The 25,455-nt window shown below is 40.0% G+C and overlaps 1 protein-coding gene across 2 annotated transcripts; it reads left to right on the forward strand.

Annotated features, from left to right (window-relative positions):
* On the forward strand, window positions 1-23,746 carry LOC123028510 (ubiquitin-conjugating enzyme E2 variant 1). 2 transcript variants are annotated; one of them, XM_044440388.1, is made up of 4 exons: window positions 1-107; window positions 16,264-16,412; window positions 20,552-20,677; window positions 21,675-23,746. In XM_044440388.1, exons 1-4 carry the CDS (start codon window positions 86-88, stop codon window positions 21,819-21,821), a joined length of 444 nt encoding a protein of 147 aa, XP_044296323.1. In that variant the 5' UTR covers window positions 1-85; the 3' UTR covers window positions 21,822-23,746. The 2 variants fall into 2 exon arrangements, with proteins under 2 accessions (XP_044296323.1, XP_044296324.1); XM_044440389.1 differs by lacking the exon at window positions 1-107 and adding an exon at window positions 11,838-11,940.
* The last annotated feature ends 1,709 nt before the right edge of the window (window positions 23,747-25,455 follow it).

Raw genomic sequence — 25,455 nt, forward strand, 5'->3', positions numbered from 1 at the left:
GCCACTTATCACCGCCGCCACTCACTTCCCGCGTTGAGGTGACGTGGGCGGCAAGGAGGCCGGGCTCGAGCGACAGCGGCGCAAGATGGCGGCCACCACGGGCTCGGGTGAGCGGGGACCGGGTAACCGAGGCCAGCCTGGCCAGTGGCAAGGGGGCGGCCAGGTGAAGGGGCGGGAGGCGGCGGGGACCCCCTTCTCCAGGGCCGCGGGAAGGTGACCCGCCGGCTTCCCTCTCGCCGGTGTTTCGCCGGTTGGGTGTGTCTGGGGCCCGTGGGGCGGCGGCAGCGGCCTGGGAGGCTTTTGGGGTATACTGGCTGAGGCCGGAGAGCGCAGCCCTGAGGGGGCTAGGGAAGAGGCTGTGCTGTGGCCTGGATGATAAGGGGCCAGGCTGGCCCTCGATCCCTCCCTCTTTTTTTCTCTTTCTCTGTCCGGGCTGGCAGACTGGAGTGTAATGGAGCCTGCCGTGTGGTAAAGGTTCGGCTGTGGGGAAAACTCCGCAGGAAATGTGATAGTGAAACTGGCTAGGATGATGTTTGCTTGGGATGGGTAGGACCTCGTGTTTGAGTTATTATTGCTCAGTAGAGCTTCCATGTTCAGAAGCAGTGCATTTCTGAAGACCAGCTGCTGATGGCTCAAGAGCGGCGGGAGGGTGGCGGGTAGCCTTCGCGTGCCGTTTGCCTGGATGACCGGGCAGGCCACGACTGGAAGCAAAGTGCCGAATTACGTGGGAATGAAATCTAACCCTGCAGAGCTGCTTTATGGGGATCGAGCGTTGTATGTGTGCTTGACGAAGGTAGTGCTGGGGCTGTCATGGTAAACAGTAGCTAATTCAATTTTCTAGTATACTTATATTCTGTCTTTCCTTGTGGAAATCAAAGCAAGGTATCTGGGGTTCCAGGGTGGTATTTCTTGCCAGGTGATGGTGACCCAGACCTGCCTAGTTTCAGCAAGGTGGCTGAATCATGCCTTCTCAGACCATGCCTTGGGTTCAGTACATCAGAGCACAGTATCATTTTAAATCATCACTGCCACCGTATGATAAATATTTTTTAAAGAAAAGAAATGTCAGTTATCTTTAATTGTAAGCTGTCTTGGAGGCCTGTCAGCAGGTGGAAAAGTGGAACATAAATATTTTAAATTGCTAATGTTTCCACAATGAGTTCTGATTTTCACTAGCAGGAAGTCAAGCAGATATGGGTCTTTGGGGAGACTTCCTCTGTAATTAATATTGTGTCTCATTCTATTTTCAGAATGCAGCTCTTGCCTTACAACAGCCCCAAGAGATAGACTAGCATAACATAATAATAGCTAAGGGACTAAGCTGTGACCCAGGAAGTCTGTGATTCAACTCATGCATATGCTGTAAGCTCAATATCAGGCATTAGGCATGCTGCTGGGGGTTCTGAGCTCAACACCCCCCCACCTTTCCCAGCAATCCTAATAATGCCTGGCTACCTTAAGGCTACTGTGAAGATCACTAATGTAATGTATGAACATATTTAGATGATAGCATATTATATAAATCCATAAGTATTTATTAAGTACTTTTGCGGGTTGGTGACATGTTTGGAGAGTTTTATAACTGAACAGTCCACCAGTTCCTTGCAAAAGGAAAAATGCAGGATATATATGTAATTAATAACAATAACAACACAAGTTAGGGTCAGGTGACAAGCCAAATGTTTTAACTATCTGTTAAGCTGAGGTGAGTTTTTAGGAAACACTGACAACTTTGGGTTGCATGGTAGGTTGTGTGTAGATAGCTAAGTGGATGAGACCTGACAAGTTCCAGTGGTTCATAAATTTTGTTTACATATAACTATAACATATAACATATAATTTTATATACATATAATCAGTGTGTTTGATATATTAGATTTGAAAATATAGTTTATTCAGACAACTTTACTAATTTAAATTACTTTTAAGTGGTTTTAACAATTATTGGTACAAGCTTCTTTCAGGAATTTAGCATATACTAATTTCTGCAGTTTATGAGAAGTGGGCAAAAGCAGAAAGAAGAAGAAACTATCAACTTTACAGTAAAACAAAGGAAGATATTATGTATTCTGAACTTAATTTCTTCCACAGTATTACACAAACACAGAGAGCACTCAAATTCAGAAAAAGAGATGAGAGAAAAGAAATAAGACTCATAAAAAGCTCATTTTGCTATGTCAGCCTCATTTTCTGAGCTGTCAGCTTCTACCTTTTTTGATGATTTAAATCTGAAAACAGATATTTTTACCTACTATTTTATATGTTCAACTGTTTCTTGTTTTGTGGTATTTCCATACAAGATGGAGAGACCTGAAGCAGGTGAGAAGAAAGCATAAAGAGATGTGTCATACAAAGGTTTGCAGGAGGGATAGACTGTCCAGATTGCATTCCTTGAAGATGTATTGTATTCTGCACTATTTGAAAACACCTTCTCAATATCTCAAGTGCTGCTTGTTTTGCAGTCTGTTCAAAGGCATTAGCAGTGTTAATATCAGTTATATTTCTTCCTTTGAATCTTGAATCCAACTGAATTGGTTGGCAACAAAATTCTTTCCATTTCTAATAAAGGCTTTAACTTACTTTCTTACATAATTGTAAATGGAGATATGCCTAGCTTCTCAAAAGCAGTTGGGTTGTTCATGACCATTCAGCAAGGAATGTCTGACAGTAGTGTACTCTGCAATCCAAATGCAATGATTGCTGAAGAAATAATCTTCAGGAGTTCTGTGACTGAAATTAGAAGAGATCCCCATCAAGTGCAGGATCCTTTATACTTCTGGGTAATTTCATATGCTCAACTATTGTTTCTTGAAGAGCTTTTTAAAAAAAGTAAACCTTCAAAGAAGGTCACTGCTCCACCCCACTCCACAACAGAGTTCCATAATCCAAACAATTGAGGGTTTTGTCCCCCTCCCCACCGCACACACTTCACCTCTTCAGTGTATGATAAACACTCTGAAATCCCGGTGGATGGTCCTCTAGGCAAACCAGTGTGATTTACTGGATTGATAGTTAAAACTAAGGAACACGAATTCAAGCTCCACTTATTCCTTGGATTAGTTGTATGAGTTTTAGTAAACCACTAACTTGTTCCTATAAAAAAGGGCTGTGGTTGTGCAGGGTGAAGAATCTGGGTAAAGAGAGAATTGTTATCCTTTCTTGTAATACTAGATTGAAGGCACACAAGAAGAAATGCTGGGAAGGGTGGTTGATCAGTGGTAGAACACATAATTTGCATGCAGAAGGTATCTGGATAGAGCTGGAACAATTCCTGCCCAAACTCCAGTGGCTGTTTAGTGTTAACAATACTGGGCTAGATGGAACAAATGTTGGACACAATATAATGCACCGTATTATGTTCCATAGATCAGAGGTAAGAAATTTGTGACTCTCTGGATGTTTTACAACTCTCATTACCTCTAACCAGAGCATAACCAATGGTGATGGATGATGGAAGTTGTAAGCCAAATGTATCCGGAGGCCACAGATTGCTCATCTGTAGTTTATACAGTAGATAATTAAGTATTGGAACATATTACCCCAAGATGTGGTGGTGGCCTCTAACTTAGCTTAAAATGGTAGCACAAAATTCATGGAGGATAATTCTTTCAATGCTTTCTAATCATGATAGCTGAATACTACTTACAGGATCCAGGCACCTTGAAAATATTTACCTATCTATCTATTTATTTATTTGGAGTGCTTGTATGCTGCCCCATTCGCATAAGCCTCGGGGCGGCTTCCAACAAATAAATAACAATATACAAAAATATACAGAATTGGAAACATCTCAGAGTTAGAGAAAAGCAATAAATAATTTAACAATCAATTAAAATAACATTTAAATAAAAAGGTCTTGTCCTGGCGCCGAAAAGCAAATAATGACGGCACCAGGCGGACCTCTCTGGGGAGCGCATTCCACAGATGGGGCGCCACCGCAGAGAAGGCCCTCCTCCGGGTACTCACCCACCTAATTTCCTTCAAAATAAAAGTGCATTAGATGGCAATAAGCTTATCCATGAGGGGTTTTTAAAACAAAGGTGGCAACATTTCACTAGTTTATTCAGTTATATAAGGTTTGCATTGTGCTGCACCTCTAAGATGCCTCTCATGGTTTTTCTGGACAGAATTGCTCTGTCTACATTTTTAGATCATAAGGTGCTATGAATTTTTTGGGGTCTCTGCCAGTAAATTGTTCTTTCAGAAAAGGGATTAAGGGCAAGATAGCATGTTCAAGGGCTTGTTTTAGACCATTGTTGGTAGGGCTAATGATTTTTTTTCTGTGCTAAATTGATACCACCTGAGACTCAGGACCTTTATGGGAAGAATGTGTTGAGATACAGATGATTATGGGCTTGAAGAAGAGAACATGTAGATGGGAAGCCTCTAAGATATACATAGAAATTAATAAAAGTTCTGTGACTCCGCAGCATCTTTGTCCTGAAGCCTATATAACTTGAAGTAATTAGGGATGCTAACAAACATTGCAGTCCAGCAGTTGCCTACTCAGAAGGAACTCCTATTTAGGCTTACTCCCAGGTATTGTGTGTACTATTACAGCCTAAAAATTACATTTTGATTGCAGAATATTACTATAGAAAACTGCTTCATACTAGGTCACAGATTATTTGTCAGTCTAGGCCAGTGTTGTCTACTCTGACTGGCAGACAATCTTCAGGTGACAAGGCAGAAACTTTTTCCTATCTTTTATTCCCTGATATTTTTAGCTGGAGCTACCAAGAGGAGACAGCATGACAGAAGTCTAGGATGGCAATCTTCTAGAGAGAAAAAGCTGATTCTGGGACTACAGAGGGGAGGTGATGAAGGAATGCTGCTATCTTTCCAAAGTAATTTTGGAACAGAATAATGGGTGAAATCCAGTATAGTATGTGAGGAAACCCCCTTGCGTATTTTCTTCCTCCGGTAGCCCCTCTCCTCTAAAATCTGTCCCAGACATTCCTCTAACTCTATGCAATCAATTTTGGGGGTGCAGGAAGACAGTTTTCTCTTCCCAGCTTCACTTCATTTTACCTTTCAAGCCCCCCCCCCCCCATTACATTGTGAAACTGAGTGCAGTTGATAGTTGTCTTGGTTTGTGGGATTTCTCTTTGGAGTATAAAAATTGTCTTGACAGAATTGTGACTAGAAATAAGACAGTGAAACCATTTATATTTATGATGTGAGCATTTTATCATCATTCTGGAGCTAGAACAGAGACAATTTAGCTCTTTTCCACTGATATGAAAGGAGCCAGGAGTTTCTCTTTAATGTATCTTAGGGATGAATGAAAGGGAGTAGGGGAGTTCTGACAATTTTGTTACAAGATTATGCTGGTATAGTGACATGTTTATTTTAAGAAACTTTAATTATTCCATATTTAGACTGAATTTTAATGCCCAAGGTAATGTATAACTTAAGTTTAAAATGACTTGAAATGTTACATGATAAAATGCCAAAGCAGATACATCTTTATTATACTTAAGTGATACAATATACTTCTCAAGGATTACCAACAGTATATTCATATCTTTCTTTTTCTGGTTGTTGCTACAAAATCAGATAGGAACAAAGCATTTTTACAAAAATTGACAAAGGTAATGTGTTGAACCTGTATGAACCTACTTGGGCCCTGAGGTCAGCCTCAGAGACCTTGCTCATATGCCATCCAGCAAGATCTATCAGGTTGGTGGGCACAAGAGGCATGGCCTTTTCTTTGGTGGCCCTGTTGTTACAGAATTGATGTAAGAGGTATGCTTAACTCTCTTCCTGATTATTTTAAATTGGCATTAATTGATTCTGTTATGTATTCTTCTATATATTGTTGATTTTTTAATATGTACTGGAATGATATTTTAGCATAGCTGCTTTGGTTAATTGCATTTGGCAGTACCCGGTGCTGTTATAGCACTGTTACATTAGTGCTAATTACTAGTTTCAGCAGCAAACTGCTCTGCCAAATTTTGGGGGCAAATCACTGCTTTGCCTCTTTGTTTAGCAAGTGCTAATGATGTTGCATTGATGTTGGTTTATGCTAACACTGAGATATTGTGTGTTGTAAATTCACTTATTTTGGACAGCCTTGAGGGTTTTTTTTAACCTTTAGTATTAAAATAACTGAAAAATAAGTGGGTTTGCATGGTCATGTAGTTATTTATTTCTCACATCTGTATCTCTGCTCTTCTCTGTGGATCTTAAGGTGGCATATATGGAGAGTTTTTCTGTTTTTGCAACAGCCCTGTTAAGTGGGTAATTAGGTTGGGATATATGACAGGCATTTAGTAAGTGAACCTAGCTTACTAGGTCCTACAGATCCCACTAGTCCTAACACACTGTACCACACAGTTTCTTAACACTTCGTCTTCTGGAAAAGTAGTTCTGAGATTTAAAATATGTTTGCTGAACATGCTGGGCAAAAGCTAGTTGTCAGGTTTAACCTATCTGCTCATTATTGTGTCTGTATAATTTAAAGAAACAGTTTTAAAGCAGAAAACTTAACAATATTCAGTTCTCAGTAGTAGCATATTCCAACTTGTTAGTTCAGGTAAAAAAATACAGTAGTTCTGCTTTCAAGTTCTGGTTTGAAATGCTAGTACAAAGGCATACTTGAACCCAAGTTTTAAAATGTACTATAGAGGAAATTATTAAATTAAGGAAATCAAAAATAATATTTTACCTGTAAGTCTGCTCACATTAGTATCAGCCTCACATTTTAGCTGCTTCAGACAGAAGTATGGTTAACAATATTTTGAAAAATGTCAGCTTATTGTTTAACTTCCCCTGAGGCTTGAATTGTACAGATATATTCTCTCTTCCTCATACAAATGCAATCTCTTTCAGGAACCAAATTTGAAATGCTGGCCCCTTGCTTGCACTGGCTTATCAGCCTGTACCCTTGGTGTAATATCACTGTGGCACCAGCTGAACACCATGTTTTGTGCAGTTCCACTTCAGGAGCAGTTACTCTCAAATAAGTTCTAGGGTTGGACTGTTTGTATAAAATGTGATGCTGACATAGAGACCTCATGTTCTTCCATTTTGTCCAGGCTATGGGCCTTCAATCCTCTGCAGCTGCTGATTTTAGAGTTTCAAGTTGACTGGAACAAGAACAGGGCAAAGCATTTTTTTCATTTCTTTTTTTCAGGATTCTATAGAAATTGAGCTATGATTTCTCAAGGAAACAGAGTTTCCACTTGGGGGAATGGCTTCCACAGGGCAGGATAGCTGTGTGGTAAAGCAGAATGTGCCAGTTACTGTTCAAACAGTATTGTCTATAGTGCTTGCCTGTCTGCCCATGACTTTTGCAAAGTTAGGAGTAATGACATAGGCCTTCCAGTTTTGATTATGGAAGCATTCATGAGCTCATTGACACTGCTACTTGTATCACCTGCAATTCAAAAGTAAGTAATGTAGCTCATGCAAAGATGTTTTGGGGGTAAAGGGTTGCAAATATTCTGACAGCATTTGAGATTGAGGTGCAACTACACAATAATTGTAGTTTGTATTTTTCCATGTTTTGCTTTTTTATTGTTGCTGTATTACTCAAATGCTTTTCGTTGTTTTTTTTTTCCTGTTAGCATGGCAAATGTTTTCTGCTATAACCACTGTGTATATATGGCATGTACATGGAGAAAACTGTTACATCAGGCCAGTCTGGTCTTTCCTGGTCACCCTCTGCTCAGATTTACCAAAGTTACCCAATTTTCAGTCAGAGAGTAACCTTTCTCAGCTCTTCTGCTTGAGATCCTTTCAACGAGATGCCAAACCTAGAATCATCCTCATTTTGATTCCTTGAGAGCACAAGCATTTTTCAGACAGAGTAGAGTCATTGCTGCCTTTTCATTGCTGGTTCTGGATTCTCTTTTCACTCTGGGTTATGAAACAAAACCAGACTTGAGGCAAGAAGAGCTCAAGCAGCCCCTCAGGTTGTTATTTTCAACCTGAAGAAATTGGTCCTTTCTTTGAATGAGCTGGGAATCCTCTCCGTGCCATTGCTTTAAGTGGGAATGGAGCAGCATACCATGCATTGTGATGCTCACCCAAATATCGTGAAAAATGCTATTCATTGAATAACTTGTCAGTGAGAGTACAGAGCTTCTGTGCCAAAACCTAGAAATGGAACACAAATGTGAGACAGCACACATCTTGAAGTGCAAATTGTTCTGGATCTTTCCTTTATATCCTGGAATGTGGCTTGGCAAAAACATTTGATGCATATATACCCTTAGATCTCCAGATCTTCCTGCCTTTATTACTTAGTAGAGCTTCTGTCTTGTATCTTCCAGGTTTTCTCAGGCTAATTCCCAAAATGGCTTTGGACAGCTATTTAGAACTTTTCCAAAAAATGAAGTGGGAAAAATTCACTTTTTAGCAATGAAAAAACCTTTGGTACTCAGGTTTTTCAGTTATATATTTGTGATACCAAGGTATCTTACTCAAGATAACATTTATAATTTGGAAGTTACTTTGAACAGGTACAACTTGGAGAGCTTATATCAAAATTCACCTGTTTAATTAATAGGGTGAAGGATGACTGTTTCAGGTACTAATTACCTTAGTGGTGAACATGGGTGGTGAACCTTTTTTAGGTCAAGCAAGTGTGTTGAGGGTCCCACCCCAAAACGGATGGGACCACCCTAGTGCTGGCATGTGGGACCATCATGATTGCCCAGTCCACTCATGCTTTTGTTCTCAATCATAGATTTGGACTCGCATATCATTCCTCCCTGACAGCAATCAGGCTTCAAAAGAGCCTCTATTGGTGGCATGGAATGGTGGGATAGTTTGACAACTGTGTGGCTAAGAGCCCCAAAGTCCATTGGTTTATAGCTGCTTAACGGCACATGCTCTCTGCCTGGATGTCTTTCAGGTAGCAGGACCAATCAAAAATTGTAATGTTGGATTAAACATGGGTCTTAGGCCTGAAATGGCTGAAGGCCATTGCATTGCAGGGGAGTGTCTTAAAAGCCTACTCTATTTGAAAAATAATGAAGGAATAATAAATACCCAGAAAGTCATGCTGAGAAGCCTTTGAGAAATGGAGATTTTTATGCTCTTAGGTTCCTAATCTATGAGAACAATGGGCAAAGTGAAAGTATATGGTTTAAGTTACATTTATGTGAGTTTGAGCAGAGGTTATGAAATACAACAGTGTAATAGCATTGGCAGGAATATTGTCTTTGGTTAAAAGTAACAGTTTCAGATAATTAGGCATCATTGTTTTGCTTTTGCTTTTGAACTGTCAGTCATTGAGATTGCAGATAATTAAAAAGTAATGACATATACTCTAAAATGTTAATAGAATTATTTTAAGTTTATTCATAACGTACTGAAAACCAGAGACCACAGATTGGTGCTAGTTGGGCTGCATGAATCTGACAAACTCAGTGCCACTCATTTTCTCACTTTTTCTTACATTAATTTTTCTCCATCCTATTTCTGCATCAGTTTGTGATTTTTTAAAAGTTTTCACAGAAATTAAATTTGTGTGCATATTTCCCTAATATGTGTATTTTATGTGCACTTTCCTAAAGATAGATATTTTGCACACTTTTATTATTTGCAAGCTAAATTAAAGTATTAACATTGTTGCATAATTTTGCATTTTGGCATATTCCATATGTTCATTGACAGAGTTATTAAAACTTACAAAGTTTCAGACGAATTTATTTCTTTGTGAGTAGAATGAAACCTTGACTATTCTGCCACTCATTATAATTTGCTCCTTTTCTTGCTTCCATTTCTTATGATCTTGAATAAGTAATCATAAACTAGGAATAGGAGTTGGTGGACTGCAATATATGTCAGCCACTGAATGCTTATGAATGCTAATATCATAGGAAACAATATTCAAAAGGTTTTTTTAATTCAATTCAAAAGAATTGATTTTCTAGACTTAAGAACATAAGAGCTGTGCTGGATTAGGCCAAAGGCTTACCAAGGCCAGCATTCTGTTCCCACAGTGACCAACCAAATGCTTGTAGGAAGCCCACAAGCAGGACACGAGTGTAATAGTTGATATAGTATTTTGTTGCCAACAGTGACTAGCCAGTTACCCTGTGAAATTCTGGAACCATGCATTATAGGAATAGCTATATATGGCCTGTGAAAATATAGATCCCATAGCTACCATGAAAAATGGCTGTTGGTAAGTCTATCTTGAATACCCTTAAGTGTTTTTATGGTTTCTGTTATGGAAAAAAAATCCGTGAAATATTTTCACAAATAATGGCATGGAAATTTGATGCATGGTGACATCATTTCCCATAGTTGGTTGCACTGTGCCAATTTTCCAAAACCTGGTACCCTCTGGTTGTTTTGGACTACAGTTCCCAGAATTCCTGACAATTTGCCATGCTGGCTGAAGCTGATAGGAGTTGGTCCAAAAGATTAGGAGTGTGCTAGGTTGAGGAACACTGAACTATGCATTGCTGCAAAGAAGGGGAATGAAACATGGATAACAGTCACTATGTGCCTCTTGTAATCAGTTTTCTCATATGATGGTTGAAGAGTGCCCATGTGTACACAAGGAGTAAATATTGGCAAAATCAAATGATGACTCTTGAAGATGTTACAGAAGAAAGGAATGACCCTTTGTGGATGATGAAAGATACTACTCCTGCTCACCCATATGTCTGTTTGTTCACCCATGGCTATGCATGTGTACTCAAGGTTTGAAGCAGGAAGAAGGCTGTGCTCCATTCTTTCCTCCAGGGTGTTCACCTCTTATGTCCATATGGGCGTCCTGATGACATGGAACACTTGTGTGCAAGGATAGTCCTTCCTGTGTATGCATCCATGCTCAGTGCATGGATGATGGGGGAAGGTCTAGCTTGGGCATTTGGGGTTAAAACCAAGCGTATGTTCCCACTCGTGCTTCAGACCGTGCATACTGTACATACAAATAATGAAAATTAATATTTTAATTCGGCTTTGGACAGTTTAATTAAATGTTAAACATTTAATTGCTGTTCCTGGTTTTAATATTGTAGCTGTTCTCCCAGTATCTGATGCCACAGAAATGCAAGTTAGGCATTGGCCTTCCCCTATTTGTTGTGCACGTGTGCAAGTTGGAAAGTTTGTTTTCTCTTACTGATAGACTGTTCCAGTAAACGCTCTGAAATGTGAAACAGTCATCAGTCAATGTAGGAGTGAGTAAACCTATTCTGCTTTAAGCCCACTTGGGCGTACCTTCTAATGCAGAAGCAAGCCATTTCCTCTGTCATTTTCAAGTCAGTGCCACCTGGCTTATTTTTGGGCTCTTTCCTTTTCAGATATTATTGTGATCTTAGAAGATATAACTGTGTGTGTGTTTGCTAGTAGTGTATGTGTTCTCGGGAGCTGGCAAGTGTGCCTGGGAGAGAGTTCCCAGCACCTCACACTTGAGCCCTATATTGGTTTGGAAAATAGTAAGTTGTCTTGATGTTTTCTGAGACTCAACACAATAGGAAAGAGAGCTCATCTCTTGATCAAGTTGGTTCTGGGGGATGAAGATGGTTATACTGAATCTTTAAGAAATTTGGAATTCCCCCTAGGTGCAATGTTGCCTTATAGTTAGGACACTTTCCTCTTGCAGAGAGACAGGGTTGATACGAAGAACATATCTTGGCTGTTTGCATAAATTCAGCCATGTCGGAGCCACTGAAAAATACAATCCTTGCCCTCCCTGTCTAAAAAACCCCTGTTCTCCACACTGGGGAGCAGGGTCAAGGACTGCATTTTTCAGAGGCTCCATCATGGGTGAGTGTGGCTAGAACAAAAGTGGGCAGGTCAACTCTTCTCTTACATTTCTTCCCTAGCCTGTGCCTGCCAGAGGAGAGACAGACAGGTGGACCTGGCCTGAACTAATAGCTTGCTGAAGGATGTCAACAGTAGGCCAAGGCTGCAGCTTGTCCCACCTCCTGGATTAGAGGAATAAAAATGTCCTTTGTGTCACTGCCTCTGGTAAACTGATGTGGTCAAGCCTTTCTGGGTTCTTCCTCGCATTGCACAATGTTGTTCCTCAAGATCAGTAAAATAGTTACAGTGCTGAGCTATTGTCAGGAGAGAAAGCACAGGGTATTCTCTCTTGGTAGTCATGAAGAATTTGTAGGTTGATTATGTAACTGTGTGTAGCTTTTGAAACTTCTCAAGCTGCTTGAGCAAGACAATCCAGGAACTTGGATTTTTTATTTTAAACCTTAAATTCCACTTCAGAAGAATAAAGTGTTCCTGAAGCAGCAAACAGTGAAAGTAGTTTTTTAAACAACATAACAAGAGCAGTTAAAGATGAGCAATAATAAATTAAGCCAATACAATTTCCTGTCCAAAGGCTGTTTGAAATAAAATTGCAGCTGGCTTCCTGCCAGCCTTCTGAATATGAAGTCTCAGGTGGGAGGATTATATACCTCATCGCCTAGTTTGGGAAGCTGCCAGAGAATCAGCCAGCTGCAGATCAGAGGGTGAAATGAGAGACCATGATATAGTGGTGCAGAAGGAACATCTCAGTGTCCTGTTCCTCCCAGAATAAAAGGAATGATAGTGGCAAGCTTCCCTTGGTATTGGTGGTGGGATAAGAATGGAAGATAACTTTTATCTCCCATTAGCAATGTATAAGACACTGAGCCCTTCATTTGCTGTGGGATGCAATGAAATTTAGTCATGTAATTATTTTGCCCATGTAAATCTACTTGATCTAAAACTTCTTGCTTTGAGTAATAGGCTTTATGCTATTGGCTTGTTTTTGCTAATTAATATGTGTTTTCTTTTTCACAGGTTAACACATGTCCTGTCAATACAGCTTTGGTGCTAATTCTTTGGTTTCCATTTATGACATTTCAAACTTAAGAGATTCTAATCAGCACATTAAAGTAGTAATTTGTAAGACAGCTGTATAGCAGTAGGTTTATACTGAATGCAACTTAGGCATCCTCTTCAAATCTATCAGCTCAACTTTGGCAATAATTGTATATGCTAATATAGATATTGGGCTGGATCTAGATTTAGACATTCAGTGACTTGATTAACATGTAATGACTAATCATGTATTAATCAAATATCTCATGGTTGATTAAGACTGCTTAATAGTTTTATTTTTGCAGATAACCCAGGAACACCCCATTTCAGGGTTGTTCAATGTGACATCTCAACCTGGTACTCCAGGTTTTTGAGGAAATAAATGACCCAGAACTCAGGGCTGGATTGCATGACAGGATGGCCTGAGAGTTATACACCCCATTGGCTTTTGAGAATGAGCCTCCAGCACACCCACCACTTTTACTCAACAATCCGTAAGGAGCACTTTTTATGTTGCTTGGCATGTTAACTGCTGGGCTGTTTAGCCTCCAGGAAACACCCAGCTTCCAAACGGTTGCTGAGTAAGAGTGAAAGTGGCAGGTGCATAGGAGGCAGTATACTTACTTTCTCTAGCTTGCGCATGACAGCACATGGGTCCTTGAACTGTTGGCTGTTGTTTTGTGCAAATCACATCCCTGTGTTGTTACTCCCTTAATTCAGACATGGCAGGAAAACGCCCCGAAATGGGGCATCACTGGGTTATTTGCCATACAGGATACAAAAGAGGCAGTGCTATCTCTTGTGCACTTTTAAATAACATGCGTTGTTATTAACTGCAAATCCAGTTTTGTTCACAGTTAGACTTATTTAAATCAGTGGAACATAAGTTAGTGATGTTGAAGCTCCATCGATTTCAATTAGTTTGCTGTAAGCATAACTCAGTTTGGATCAACCCATTATTTTTAGCTGTCAAAACTTTTACCAAGGGCAGTTTTTTAAATAGTACAAAGGCCACTACTGTAGGTATCTTTGTTCCCCTTAGTATGTAAAGCAGCATTTGAGGAAATGACCAGTCCTGTTTTTTGGTAATAAGACAGTAATAATAGAGAACAACATGTTCACAAAGCTCATCACCATTATCAATTACTTTGTCAAGGAGTCCTTTTATAGACCCTTTGAAAGTGCTTGAACTCTAGGACAGTTATAGCAAAAAGCTTTACCCAGGAAAAAGCTGTTGCTGGCAATATTTATTTTTAAACACATTACCTTTACTGCTTTGCAAAGATGAAAGCTAGGATGGCTAACAAAATCTACAAGATAATACAGATGACAGTAAAAGTGATACATATGTTACATTATACAATTGGAACACTTTACAGAAAGTAAAATAATAAGCACTAGCCTAAACAAAAATGTTTTGACCTGCTTCCTAAAAAAGCAGGTCCGCTCTTGTAGGCCTGCCATTGTAATGGTGTAAATTCCATAGTTAGTATGTTCCTACCCCAAAGACCCTGTTCCCAGTCCCAACAATTCATGGTGGAAATGGCCTGCAGAATTTATTGGGGAATGTGTTCCCTCACTTGTGATTCAGTGAGATCACATAAGCATTATTGATCATGTGTAGTCATTTAAATTTAATCAGGAAGGAAATGTGTGGCCAACTCTCAGGATGTGAGGTTGTGGCAATTTCATTTATATCCTACTGTGTCCTTCCAACATTTAAGCACTCAATATATAACAATATATAACAAACTCAATTAATATATAACAAGCAATATCAAATAGAATACAAAACAGTAGAACAGGTGCCACAGATTAATGCAGCCCTTCAGGTAGACCATAATCTACCCACCATTATCTGCTGTTTTTGTAAAGACTTCCAGGCTAGCCTCAGATGTCGTAAAGAGTTGCCAAGAGACATGGATGATGTTTGTTAAGTTCTTGCTCTCCTGGAAAGAGGAGCAGCTGGTGTGTCAGGTGTTATTGGAGATATGAGGATAGTACCACGTCTAGAAATAGATTTAGAAAATTACATTTATAATGGCATGTTTACCTGTATTTGTTCTTTTCTATACCACCTATATGAATACATTATATGAAAGATGGTTCCAAAATATTTAAAATAAATTAATACATTTAGTCAAAGCCCCAGACCTCTGAATCTGGAAGGTTAATGTTTGCCATTATTTAATTAAAGTAAGGATCTAAGGGACTCATTGTAATACCTGTAGTACATGCTAAACTGACCTGAGCTTTTCTTAGTGTCTTCTGATGTTTATAAAAAAATTCCATTGGGATTTTTTTCTTGTCATCACACTTGTCAAATAATATTACTCAGCTTTTGTTTCTTGCTACTCTCATCCCTCTTGGATCAAAACTCAAATGTCTTCTAATTTCGACATGTTCCAGTTGTTGGGTAGCTGTCATTCTGTAGTACACAAAAATTCTTAGCATAGCATCTTGTCTGTTGTGTGATACAAGATAAATCCAGTCCCCGGGTTAAGAATGAGTTCTGTTCCTGAGAAGTCAAATTTGTATATAAGTCAGATCACATATATAAAAAGCATATAAAACACTTAACATATGTACTAAACAACTTAAACACAATACAGCATTTTAATGATGATAATAATAGAGTAGGAATAAAGTACAGGTACTGAAGAAAGAGAATCCAGTTTTGAACAAGTAAAACCTTATGCTTTCCCAATGACTGATGGCATCTCACCTTTCTCTGATCACTTTATTATTTTCATGTTAGTTTCAATCATGATTGTTTTTCTTTTCTTTGATGCATCACCTGCACTTGCATTGGATTTACACTAGTTCTGACTTTGCTGCTTGCTGCTTTTTCCCTCCTCCTTCCCCTTCCCTCCTTCCTTCTTCTCCTTGATGCCTGGTGCCTGTGGGTGCTTGCCACTCACTGCCCACCACCCACAGGTACCCACTTGCCGCTCAGGGACAAGGCAGGACTTCCAGGTTTGCTTGTTCATAAGTAGGGGTTGTTCTTAACTTGGACATTTGTAACTGGGACACTGGGTGTATTGTGACACTGGGTAATTGGCCTGCTTGAGAGAGAAATTATGCATGTGCTTTTTTAACTTTTGCACAGTGTGGATGAGGACACTTCCTGGGATGTGTGGATATCAGCTTCGCGTCTTTTCATTGTTTTGTTTATTGAGTCTATAAATGAGTAACTTGGGTCCTATAGTACAGGACTTGTTATATTGCTCTTGCTTTTACCATTTTACTTGCTTTTTAACCTCTTTTTGTTATATGCACCCTTCCACTGTTCTCATTTACAGGCTACAATCTTATCCTCATGTCTATGGGAGTTAGAAACATTGAACTTGTGTGATACAGTCTGAGTAAATATGCCTAGGATTGCCTTGTTAAATATTTGTCGTACTGGTCAAAAGAATCAGTTCAGTTAACCAAACTTATTATGTCACCAGCCGTTCTCATCTCAGAACTTTATTCTGGTATTATTTTCAGGAGTAAAGGTTCCTCGCAATTTTCGACTGTTGGAAGAACTTGAAGAAGGTCAGAAAGGAGTAGGAGATGGGACAGTTAGTTGGGGTCTTGAAGATGATGAAGATATGACACTTACAAGATGGACAGGCATGATTATTGGGCCTCCAAGAGTAAGCATCAGATTAAAGTTATGAAAACCACTGCTCTGTAAATCCATGCTGCCCTTACAAAATGCATATTCCATCTATATTAATACCAGCGTGATTGGATTGATTCTTTTTTCTGCTTCTGATTTTGTTGTATAGGTTTTAGTCTAATAGTGTGAACTGTGTAGTATAGAATGTTGTACATGTAGGACTTTTGTTTGATATTGAAAGTAGATTGATGTTAACCCATGTTTCTCTCTCAGTCTGTCTGTCTCACAGTCTCTCACATTCTTTCCCTCCCATTGGTATAGCCATGTAATGTGCAGATTTAAAGTATAGTGATAAATTTGCTGGTAAAACCTAATGCAACTTCTTACTGGACATTGCCAGAATTTTCCTCTGCCCAGTATACAACTTGTATTTATCCTTGCCTAATATATTAGCTTTTTGATATATTGGAAACAGTCCCACACAATGCCAAACCATGGTTTAGCTCTGCATGCAAAAATAAAAAGGGACTTGGACACAAAAAGTGGCAAAGTGATGCTCTACACTTGCCTTGTCCTTCTCTTTTCTTTCTGCATGACTAGGACAATATATAAACCAGAAATCAATTTCATTTTACTGGATTCGTGAGTTGTTGCTAAATCTGAACGCCCAACAATAAACTACCAACAACCCCTGCGTTGTTTTGCTGGCTTGTTTAATAAACTAGAGTTTTATTATTCTACAGTTCCATGATACTGCATAACAATAAATGAGGATGCTGCGAACATGAGACTAAATTCTGGTTTATTTCTCCTTCTGGCTACTTGAGAGGAAAAAGAAGAGCTGCTGGAAAAGTATATTGGTCTGGCAGTTCATATGGGCTCCTTTTTGCTTAGCATTATGTACTGTACAAATTTTTAGGGATGCAGTACATCCCTTTAGTGATAGCCTCCACAACAATAAAATACCTGACTCTCTTGTACCGTGTCTAGAAGAATAAGATGATTAATGCCTGCTAGTCCCAGTGATGATGTGCCCCCCATATCAGAGGCAGTACAACTCTGCATCACAGTTACTGAGAAACAGGAGTAGGAGGATACTCTTGCACTCATGCCTTACCTGTAAATTTCATACAGTCAGCTATATGAACAGAATGGTGGACTAGATCAGTGGTTTTCAACCTTTCCACAGCTGGGGACCAGAGAAAACAGGAAAACCACCTCAGGGAGGAACAAAAAGCACTGTAAACATAATACAGTATCCTGTGCATTAGTTTCTAGACACAATTCCAACAAAACCCCCTGAAAATTTTCCAACCAGAAACCAAGCAACAAAAAATGCCTACAAAAGAACAAAATACCAAATTTGGCACAGTGTGGCTCCCAGCTGGCTTCCACCCTGCCCCCCCCCCCCCCCCCGGTGGCACTGGCATACACAAATATGACACCACTGAGGAAGTGGTCGTGGATCATAGCCAGCCCCTGCGCTGGTCTGCAGTGAGCAGGATGTGGCCCTCCCATGGACCAGCTAACCCCCCCACCCCATGGACTGATTGTTGAAAACCACTGGACTAGATTAACCTTTCACCTGATCCAACATGGTTGTTATGTTATAAGGAAATGGCACCCCTTTGCATCATAGAAACATCACTAAATTCTCTGCTAAGCTAAATAGTAATGTAGTAAAATCCCATATAATTCCCTCCCACTTGCACACACACTAAATTTCAGTCTCAAAATTTAGGGCAGGTGATGGTAACAGTGTTCTCAGGTACCGCCCTCGCCCTTTGCCCTTGCCCACATCTGTTGACTATACAACTGAACAGCTATAGCTGAGCCATGATCATCCACCATAGACACAAATCACCCACACATTTACACACAAGATACCATATAATGCATGCAGGTGCTCTTGCCTTGGTCTCTTGCTCCTTCAGCATCCTTTCTCAGGCAGGTTAACTTATTTATTTAAAACATTTGTATGCTGTCCTTTACGACAATCATCTCAGGACGGCTTACAGCAAATAAAAACAATCAACAGAATAATACATATGTTTGTTGTATAAAACAATACAAGAAAATAATATATAACCAATAAAATAAATCAAAGTGACTGTTATTAAAATTACTAAATTTTAAAATAACGTTTAAATAAAAAGCTTTTAACCTGGCACCAAAAAGAATATAGGTTTAGCACCAGGCAAACCTCTGGGGAGCACATTCCACAATCTGGGCGCCACCACAGAGAAGGCCCTACTCTGAGTAGATGTCCTTTTTACCTCCTTCAGGGAGCGTTCCTGGAGCAGGGCCTCTCCCGCAGATCTTAAGGTGTGTGAGGGCATATAAGGAAGGAGACGTTCCTTTAGGTATCCTGGTCCCAAGCCGTTTAGGGCTTTATAGGTTAAAACGAGCACCTTGAATTGGGCCCAGACTTCAACTGGAAGCCAGTGGAGCTGGTAGAGGACCGGAGTTATGTGAAAGTAACAGCCGGTCCCTGTCAGCAGCCTGGCAGCAATATTTTGTACCAGTTGAAGTATCCGGACTGTTTTCAAGGGCAGCCCCACATAGAGCACGTTACAGTAATCCAACCGGGAAGTTACCAGAGCATGAATCACTGTTGCTAGGCAGTGCTCGTCCAGGTAAGGACGCAGCTGATGGACAAGCTGAAGCTGTAGGAAAGCACTCCTTGTCGCTCCCACCACCTGGGTCTCTAGTGACAGCTCCAGATCAAAGAGTAACCCCAAGCTGTGGACCCTGTCCTTCAGAGGGGGTGCTACCCCGTCCAGGACAAGGTCAAAATCTGAAAACCCGAATGGCCCACCAACAGGACTTCCATCTTATCTGGATTGAGACTCAATTTATTGGCTCTCATCCAGCCTATTACCTGGGCCAAGCACCAAAATAATGTATCCCAAATCATCCTCTTCTACCCATTTTCTTATTTTCCCTGTCACTTAAAAAAAAATCCAAATGGTGTTTAGGTAAATTCTACTTATTAGGTTTCACACAAGAACCACAGGAGTAGCAGTTGGGCACAGCTGGGGGTCCTGAGTCATCTCCTCCAACCTTGGTTCTTCCACAGGTATCTGAGGGACACCTTGGGAGCGCTCAGTTTTTCCCCTGGAGCTGCTACAAGCTGTTCCATGCTCGCTATGGTTTGTCATTTTATTTTTAAATTCTTGTTTTTGAAAATCACAAAAGCTGCCTGTGAACTACCTGTTTTTGGCCATCTGAAAACTGCCCCTCTCTCTCCCAAGGAGCCTCAGCTGTACCTTTAGAGACAACTCAAGGGCACATAGAACTCTGTGAACTGCAAAGGGTGATTATGAGGCATACCTCCCCTGCTCCAAATACCTTTAAAGAATGCTTTGCAAGGTGCTGCAAATTCAGCATGGTTCCACTCTATCTCACCCCAAGTTGTTCACTAGGCGTCTTAACTTTTCTGTGTTCCTGAAGAGGCTTGGTCTGGATTTGGCCTCTAATTCATCATTATTTAGAACACACATGAGCTTGCATCTGCTTCATCCCACCGTGCAAGCAGAATATATGTTTGTTTGAGTAGGGAGGACTGCGGATTCTCGCCGCTGTCACCTGTCTGAAACCCTCCATGTTCCCTTGAAAAGGCTTCTGAATGGTGGGAAATTGATACAGGGCAGTGTTTTGGCAGGAGAAGGTGCTAAAGGGAGGAAATGGGTAACTCACTCAAAGACGTGCAGGTGCAGTATCTTCTGCTCCAGCCACAGAATCTTTGGATTCAGTCAGTGATTTAGCAGAGAGCCAACTTGCAGCTCCCTCATTCCCAGCTGTACCCATTGCTCCCTCATGTTTTGACTTCTGTTCACCAAAAAAGCAAAGCATGTTCAGAAGTGGGTGGAAGCTTGCGTGGGGACTTTAATGATAGGTTAAAAAGAGGAGACAAAGTGCTCAATGACTTAAGAGATGAAATGGAACATTTGACCATTGTATTAGACATGCATTTCCATCTGTTCTGCCCAATTTTTTTTTTTTGGGTGGAGGGAAGGGTTATCATGAAATCAGTGCATAAAAAGAATGTGGGTAAGAGAAAGGAAATGTAGTTTTGCTTATGCATAGTTGGTCTTTCTGCAGATCCAGCAAATGTGGCCTTCCTTCAGTGATAGATTACTTGACACAGATATTTCTTTGTTTTCTCCATAGACAATTTATGAAAACAGAATATACAGCCTTAAAATAGAATGTGGGCCTAAATATCCAGAAGCACCTCCATTTGTAAGATTTGTAACAAAAATTAATATGAATGGAGTAAATAGTTCTAATGGAGTGGTAAGTTTTTTACTCTTTCACTATCCTAGCATTGCTTAAAACAAATACTGTTTTATTGTCAGTTTTGGGGAGAGAATAATACATCTGCTTTGTATCTACCAGACAAAGTAGGTTAAGTTCCACTAATTTAATGGATCTACTCCTCTATTGGATTTTACCCACAGCTGTTTGTTAGTTAAATCTCCATGGAACATTTTTTAGTGTAAAGCCAAAGAAAAATTCCACAGATGTTTACTGATAGAAGAATTTTAGTTTGTCCATCTTTTAACTATTACAGTTTAAGCTGATTCGGTGCATGCCAGAACTTCAGCATAGGTACCTTCTTTAGGAACAGAAAGAAGTTTGCGAACATTCAGTTTAATAAAAGCTGCTTATAGAAAAGACTCTTTCTTCCTAAGACCAGATGATGGTAGGAAACAAGGACCAACATAGCATAAAAAGCAAATATGTCTCTACTTTTCAGTTGTTACCCATTTATCTTGGCTTCCACTAATTGATTTTCTGAACAAACTTTCCACAGCCTGGTACCCTCCATATACGCTGGACCTCAGCTTCACTCAGCATGACTGTGGCTGGAGATGATATGGAAGGAATAGTCCAAAACAAATGGACAGCACCAGGTTGAGGAAGGCTGTTTAACTCTTTAGTTGATTAGTCTCCTGACTAAAAAAGCATGTGGCCTTAGGCAAACATGCAAAGAGCTTCTTCAGGCATGTACAAAGGCTTGGGCATACCTAATATGATCTTTGTTTATCTTTTCTGCTTCGAACTCTCCATGCTATATCTAAAACTGGCGTTCAGTATCCTCACAGTTGCAAAGGAATTGCACTATATAGCATTGATGTTGTCCTTGTATTCCAGAAACACATATCAGAAGCCTCCTTCTGTAAATTGTGTACTATTTTAAATCCTGGTCCTGACCCCTTTCAGTGTTTAAGTAGGTAGGGAAGAAGAAGCTCTTTGAGTCTGATGGTTGTGGTTTTCTATTTGTTCCTAGGTGGATCCAAGAGCCATATCAGTCCTAGCAAAATGGCAGAATTCTTATAGTATCAAAGTTGTTCTGCAAGAGCTCCGGCGTCTAATGATGTCTAAAGAAAATATGAAACTCCCTCAACCACCTGAAGGACAATGTTACAGTAATTAATGAAAAACAGAAAAATCATGCCCCTTCATTCAATTTAAGCGCTCTTCATTTTTCACAGTAGTAAATTTTCTAGATGCATCTTGTAGACCTCCAAGTACTGGAAAGGAAGTTCCCATGCAAAGGAAAGTCTATCTTGAGATACTGTACATGATACTAATTTTTTCCATTTGAAATTAAGTTGTGCTATAACAAATAATGCTGTCATGTGTAACCACTGTCCACATAGTTGAACTTCTGGTATCAAGAAAAGTCTATTTAAATTTATTACTGTCAAGACCAGTGTGGCACATTGAACTCAACTGTGAAAAGCATAAAAAACATACATCACACAATCACATTGCTGTGTGTTTGGCCTGGGTTTATATCTTCCCCCCGTCTCTCCTCCCATTTTCCCTTCTCTCTCCCCCCCTCCTCCCCCCCTCTTTCTCTCTCATGTGTGTGTGTGTGTTGTGTGTGTGTTTGCAATAGAGTTTGATGCTCAGGGCTATTTATTAGAGTAGACATGAAGGGCATAATCCATGGGGAAGTTCTCTTGTACAAGCCCCCTCCCCCAAAAAAGAACTGGGACTGCAAGAGTATTGTCATGCTTTTGCCTAGCTCTCATTAATTCCAGTAGGGCATGCTCAGGATAATGTCCCAAAAGGATTGTGCCCAAAGGTTTCAATTCCCAGTCCTAGGCTGGGCTGTATGGACTACTAATGGGATGTGTTGGTATCCTCAGTCATCCCTCCCTTTGTGCAGGCTCTAGTAAAATGCTGAATGTGTCTGGGGTTGGTTTTTATTTTCTGATTTTTTAAAGAATGCTAATAGTAATTTGGGGCAAATTCTTTCTCCTGATAAGCATTGGCTAAGGCATAGATTGTATTCTGCACCATCCCTTCCCCAATATGTGGGCCTTGGGACAATAGAACTGGGGGTCTTTCAGTCTTTCCTCTCTTCCTTTGGTCATAGTTGGGGTGCTGCTTTCCTTTTGCCCCTTCTATGATGCTTTCCTTTACACCTGGCCAAAAGAGGTAAGTGACTGGCAAACCGCCTGATTTTTTATTATTATTGTTATTGTTATTATTATTATTTTTGCTTCATGCTTGTCAACCTTTTTTGTTTGCAGGTGGAGACTATAACTGTAGTCTTCACCAGCTGAAAAAATAAGACTGTCCGTTTTTGCTCGGAAGTATCCTTTCCCTCCTGCCCTGTAGCGCTGCTTCCACACCGCCAAGCTGGCCATGGCTGATGTTATTAGATAGGCTTTTGATATGGTGAAAAGAGCAGTAATTTACCAGGAATGCTTAAGCCATTAAGAATGGCCAAATATTGTGGAAAAATATCCATGTAGAAATTTGAAACAAATACTCCAGCTCTTTGAGCTGAAGGTCACTACCTCCGCTCGAATGCCATGTTAACTACTCATCGGTGCGTGTAACGTTTGGCCCTGTAACAGCCTGCCAATGCTGAGACTAATCCACTCTGTAAAGAAGAGATTTTGTTTTGACACTTTGCAGACAGGAGGACTCCTTCCTAGAGAACAGGATGGCAATGCCATGCCTAATCATTTAGGGGCCATGATTGGCAAGGCTTCCTGGCAAATCACTTCCTTTTCAGACTTCTTCTTTTGGACCACTGACTGCTGAAATGTGGATGCAAGCTTACCTGCAAACAATCTAGTGTGTCCTCTTAAGTTTTATGAAATAAAAAATTCAGTGTTTGTGTAAAAAAGAAAAGACAAAAGTCACGTTTAAAAGCAGAAGCTATCAAGTCAATGAATAATTGATGTTTCCATTAACTCTTTCAAGGAAAAATACTAGTTGTAAGGATTTAACATCCTGTGTAATTAAAAGATTTAACATAACAGTATTCCATAAGCAGCCTTTTTATTGTATCAGACCATTGCCTGATTTTAATATAATAAAAAGTGTGCATTAATATTATTGTGCTGTAATCGTATTTGTGTTTAGAGTGGGAATCCCTGATAATGCTGGGCATGAGGGAAGCTCCCCTGTGGGAGCCCAATTGGAATCATTACTGAAACCTGTGGAACAGTGTAGCAACCTCCATGCATTTTGGTGGAATTCATTTCCCCTCTGATTTTTATTATTGCTACTAAATTTTACTTAGCTGTAGACTTCAGAAAATAATGGAATTATAATATCTATAATTTAGGCATGACTTCAGAGCCTGTTTGAAGAAGGAACATGTATGAGTTGGTGGAAGATGTCACAGCAGCAAAATGACTGGAATTTAGTGATTCTAGATTTTAATTTACTTTTTATTCCATGTGTATGCCATCTTTCCTTCCAATCGTCTTAGCCTGCAGTCTTCTACATATTTGCCTGGAGTAAGTTCTAGAGCAGTTATTTTAGAGTGAGTACATAAAGACTTCCACTGTTAGATGAGGTTTCCCCATAGTCTCCCATCCAGGTATTGATTAAGCCTGTATTAGGTCTCTAGTTAGAACTATGTCAGACAATTTTCTGGGCTGTTCTTTTTAAGGAAATGCTTTGAGTAAATTTATTTATTTTATTTATTTATTTATAAAATTTCTATGCCGCCCCATTCGCCGAAGCCTCGGGGTGGCTCACAAATAAATCAATTAAAATACTATAACAATATAAAACAAGTTAACAATATAAAATAAGTCACCCATAAGTAATGGGAAAAGTTACAAGAATCTTTCCAACTCATGCTACCTGAACATAGGACATAAACTTTAGGGGCTATATGACCTCCAGCTGCTAAAGAATAGTACACAATTTTGCTTCTGTTGACTCTGTACCTAATGTGCTACTTAAAATTAATTTCCATCTTTGCTGATTTAAAAATAATTATGTTTCTTTTTTACTTCAGCACTCTGCCTTCCAAGGGAGATGTGTGTTCCAGTAGGGTTGCAGGCAGAAACAAGTAACAGTTAGAGGGTTTTTTATTGGTTAATGAGTCTCCCACCAAGGTCTTTCTACAATCCATCCTGGGTGCATCCTACAATCTGCTCTGCTCCTAGTGAGGCTAAATCCAGTTCACTCCATCTTAAGAAAGCTACAAAGTACAGATTTGGGGGCAGCAGCATCATGCCCAGCTGTACCTTTCTCAGCCTTACTTTGCTTAGAATCCCATCTGATGTCAGAATTCTGAAGAACTGGGAGGCTTGCTCAGATGTGATAATTTCTTTGCTCTTAATGCAGATAGTAGCATACTGTTGGCCTTTCTAATAGGCCAATTTGACTTTGCTATAATCCTTGCATTTTAAGTGGCTGGGGAAGCCTTGTTGTGATTAGTAAAAACGTGGTTCTTAACTTGCTGCACAGAAGTAGGAGTGCTTAGCGCACAAGAGAGAAAATTCAGTTCCTGGATATGTGACTTGTTTCCTATTCTTCTTGCAGGCCTAGAACAGATTGAACCATACTTCTATCAGCCAAAGATGTTCCTCCAAACCCCACTCTTTGGCGACAAGCAGTGAGTGACTTGGCAGGCAGTGGAAGGACAAGCTGCCCTTCCCACTGCTGGACATAAGCATTCATGCAGTGCATGCTGCCTCCAACCAGTGACTCAGATGGTGCTACGAGGAACAACTGTGCCTTCCAGCAGTGCTCAGAATCCCTTTTCTGCGCATCTTAGGGCAATGCTATCAGTGGGCAGTGACAGC

Source organism: Varanus komodoensis, unplaced genomic scaffold (assembly GCF_004798865.1).
Source record: "Varanus komodoensis strain SLA01 unplaced genomic scaffold, ASM479886v1 scaffold37, whole genome shotgun sequence".
NCBI classification, from domain to species: domain Eukaryota; kingdom Metazoa; phylum Chordata; class Lepidosauria; order Squamata; family Varanidae; genus Varanus; species Varanus komodoensis.